Source organism: Dioscorea cayenensis, unplaced genomic scaffold (assembly GCF_009730915.1).
Source record: "Dioscorea cayenensis subsp. rotundata cultivar TDr96_F1 unplaced genomic scaffold, TDr96_F1_v2_PseudoChromosome.rev07_lg8_w22 25.fasta BLBR01001601.1, whole genome shotgun sequence".
Classification (NCBI taxonomy): domain Eukaryota; kingdom Viridiplantae; phylum Streptophyta; class Magnoliopsida; order Dioscoreales; family Dioscoreaceae; genus Dioscorea; species Dioscorea cayenensis.
Genome location: NW_024087992.1, coordinates 237 through 3,513, shown reverse-complemented (window position 1 = coordinate 3,513; position 3,277 = coordinate 237). Strand labels below are relative to the sequence as shown.

General features: G+C 30.8%; 1 protein-coding gene across 2 annotated transcripts; it reads right to left on the bottom strand.

Annotated features, from left to right (window-relative positions):
• Window positions 1–386: 386 nt before the first annotated feature.
• On the bottom strand, window positions 387–1,139 carry LOC120256738 (protein PELPK1-like). Of its 2 annotated transcripts, XM_039264414.1 has the most exons (2): window positions 886–1,139; window positions 387–849 (listed from the first exon to the last, which is right to left on the bottom strand). In XM_039264414.1, exons 1-2 carry the CDS (start codon window positions 1,064–1,066, stop codon window positions 593–595), a joined length of 438 nt encoding a protein of 145 aa, XP_039120348.1. In that variant the 5' UTR covers window positions 1,067–1,139; the 3' UTR covers window positions 387–592. The 2 variants fall into 2 exon arrangements, with proteins under 2 accessions (XP_039120348.1, XP_039120347.1); XM_039264413.1 differs by having other exon boundaries at window positions 387–1,138.
• Between the last annotated feature and the right edge of the window lie 2,138 nt (window positions 1,140–3,277).

Sequence of the window (3,277 nt, the reverse complement as noted above, 5' to 3'; positions counted from 1 at the left end):
ATTTCATTTTGTGAAAAATCATATATGAATTTATCTATACTTATTCATCAAAATATAACACTGCACTAATCATAGTTAAAATTTTAAAAGACACTAATCCAATAAGCATCACTTGTAATACAACTAATGAGAGATTGTTTTTTTTTTTTTCTTTTAATAAATAATGAGAGATTGTCCTTTGTAATTTCATTAATTAATGGATGATTGTTTTATTTGAAAAAATATCTCATTAATGAATTGGCGTGTTTCATTAATGAAATAGTGTCTCTCTAATGAAATGGTTTATTAAAGTGGTGTGTTATATTCCACTTAACATCCCCACCAACATTAAATAACTTCAAGAGGAATTAAATTGATTATATCTTTTGCTTTTTAATGGTCGAATATAAACAGCCAAGAGATTCTTGATTAGAAAAACTAATACAACCAACCACAAGAACGAACAACATTCAATAAATAAAACACTCCAAACAAGTTACAACGTAAAGCATCAAGAGAACAATCATATTAAATAATAATTAAACCCAAACAATTAACAAACAATAAATGCGCTCTTTCATAAATCAAACAAACTCATCTCTCCTCTTGCCTTTCAAGGACTAGTAGTAGCAGGAGGTGGAGAGAAGAAAGGCAAAGGTGGTATCTTAAAACCAGGAATAGTAGGAATATTAGGAATAACATTGGGAAAAGAAGGCAATGGAGGAAGACTCTTTGGAATAGTAGGCATGGTTGGCAAAGGAATAGATGGAATAGGAGGCAATGTAGCCGTTGGCATTGTTGGAATAACTAATCCTGGTATTGTAGGCTTTGGTAGGGATGGCAATGGAGGAATTTGGGTGGTCGGAATAGTTGGAATAGTCGGTATAGTCGGAATAGTCGGAATAGTTGGAATAGTCGGTATAGTCGGAATAGTCGGAATAGTCGGTATAGTCGGAATAGTCGGTATATTTGGAATATTAGGTGTTGTCGGAGCAGCCGGAGTATCAAGAAGATGGCGAGCTGCATTGCCTGTATTGCTTAGCAGTGCAACAAGCAAGGCTAAGAAGAATAACTTCTTTGAAGCCATTATTTGTGTGTTTGTAGTAGTAGTTCTTAGAAGAAGTTATAGTTTGTGGTGCTTGAGATGTATGTGAATTTTTAGGGTATTTATAAGTTATGATAAGGTGCAAGTGTTTCAAATTTTGCATGGATTTCTTTTAGGATTTTTTGTTTATGGTCTTTGGGTTGGTGAAGTGTGGATTGATTTTGTTAGTGTGGGAGTTGCACGTTTGTTCACCTTCTCATCTGTTTTTCATACATGGTTTGATTTGGTAGGAAGTTTAGTTGGGAAATTTTTTTTTTTCCGACTTATTTATATAATTTTTTATGGATAAAAAATCGTTTAAAAATTTTATTAAAATATTGATCGATCTTTGTTATGTACTTATGTGTGTGTATATATATATAAAGAATTACCACCAATGATTCATTGTAAATTTATGAAATGAAAAAAAAAAATAACGGAATATAATACACAAGAGGGAGACGGCTTACATTAAAGGATGCTATGCTAGGAGCAAGATAAATTTGCTAATTTGATATGAAATATTATTAGATGACAAATTGACCAAAATTTAACTTAATTACGAATTACCAATAAAAATTAAATATTTTAAAAATATTTTTTTTATTTTTCTTAATTAAAATATATTCATTCATTAATAGTAAAATTTTAAAATTAATTTTTATATATATAGTTTAAAAAATTAATTTTATATTAAATTGTTTGGTTGGGAAAATCATACTTGTCCCCAAAAAAAAAAGAGAATAAAGAACTATTAAGACAAAATCATCCACTTCTTTTTGCCTTAATTTTATCAAAATTATCTTTATTATTTTTTCTCGAAATTATGCAAAAGTAAATAAAAATAAATAAATAAAAATCACAAGCAAGCCATGTTCCACTTTTTTCAAATGAATGGTCCATTTCACATCAAATTTTAAAATACAAATTCAATAAAAACACAATAAACTTGTTTTTTTTCCCCAAAGGCTCTCTTTTAACACAATTTTATTAAATTATATTTATTTTTTTCTCCAAATTATGCAAAAAGTAAATAAAAATAAATAAATAAAAAAATCATGAACAATCCAAGTTCCACTTTTCAAATGAATGGCCCATTTGGCATCAAATTTTAAAATTCAAATTCAATGAAAGCGCAATAAATTTTATTAAAAAAAAAACAAATGTGAACCTAAAATGAGTTATTAAAAGAATAAATACATATAATAGTACTAGTTATAATACTTTAATTATATTTTAAAAAATTATCATAAAATATATTACTTCTTCTCACAAAAGATCCAGAGAATTAAGATAAAACAATAATATTATACATCTATATAAAAAATTTGACCCTACGCTCCTTACCTAGTACAGATGTATAAAAAATCTGACTCCACACTCTTCACCTACTATTCAAATGACTTGCGTACTCACCCACTATTCAGATGACTTGCATTGCTTGTCTCATAATAATTTTTTTTTTTAAATTATCATTTCATCTTCTAAAAAACTAATTTTCCAATTTTTTTTTAAATAAAAAGACCTTTTCGAGAACCCATAAAAGAAAATTCAAGATCACCCAATCACGTGACCCTCAACTCCCAACTAAAATTCGTAACAAGCCGTAAAAATCAGGTACACATTTGCGAAACGGAAAACAGAAAACAAGAAACGGAAAACAGAGAAACCCGTTTCCCACGCAAAAAAGTCCAACCCTTCTCGTTTTCTCCGCCTTTCGAAGGCCACGTTTGCTCTCTTGCTTTGATCTCCTCGTCATCGTTTCCTCTTTCTTTTGATCCTTTAAAAAACGACCCTTTTAACGACCTCGCTGCCATTTCTCCATGCCTGAGATCCCAATCCGGTGCCCTAACCCTAGTTCTTCTCCACCGCCATGCCCTCTAACCTCAGAATTCCTCTCTCTTCCGCCGTTCTCTTTGTTTCTTCCCGAATTGATGATTTCCTCAAGGTGATTCCTCGTTGGTGACTCTTTGTTCGTCATTTTTCGTTTGGGTTTGGGGGATTTGAGGTTTTTAATGGCTGTTGTGATTTGGTTTGTTTTTTTAGATCTCTGATGCTTCTTCGCTGAGTGTGGGGAGGCCGCGGAGCGTGGTTTTCAAGGTCTCTGGATCTGTGAAGTAAGTCTTGTTTCAATTTTTGTTTATAATTTAGTGTTTTGGGAGAAAGATTGGATTTTGATGTGAGATTTGTGTTGATTTTGTTTAATTGGATGTT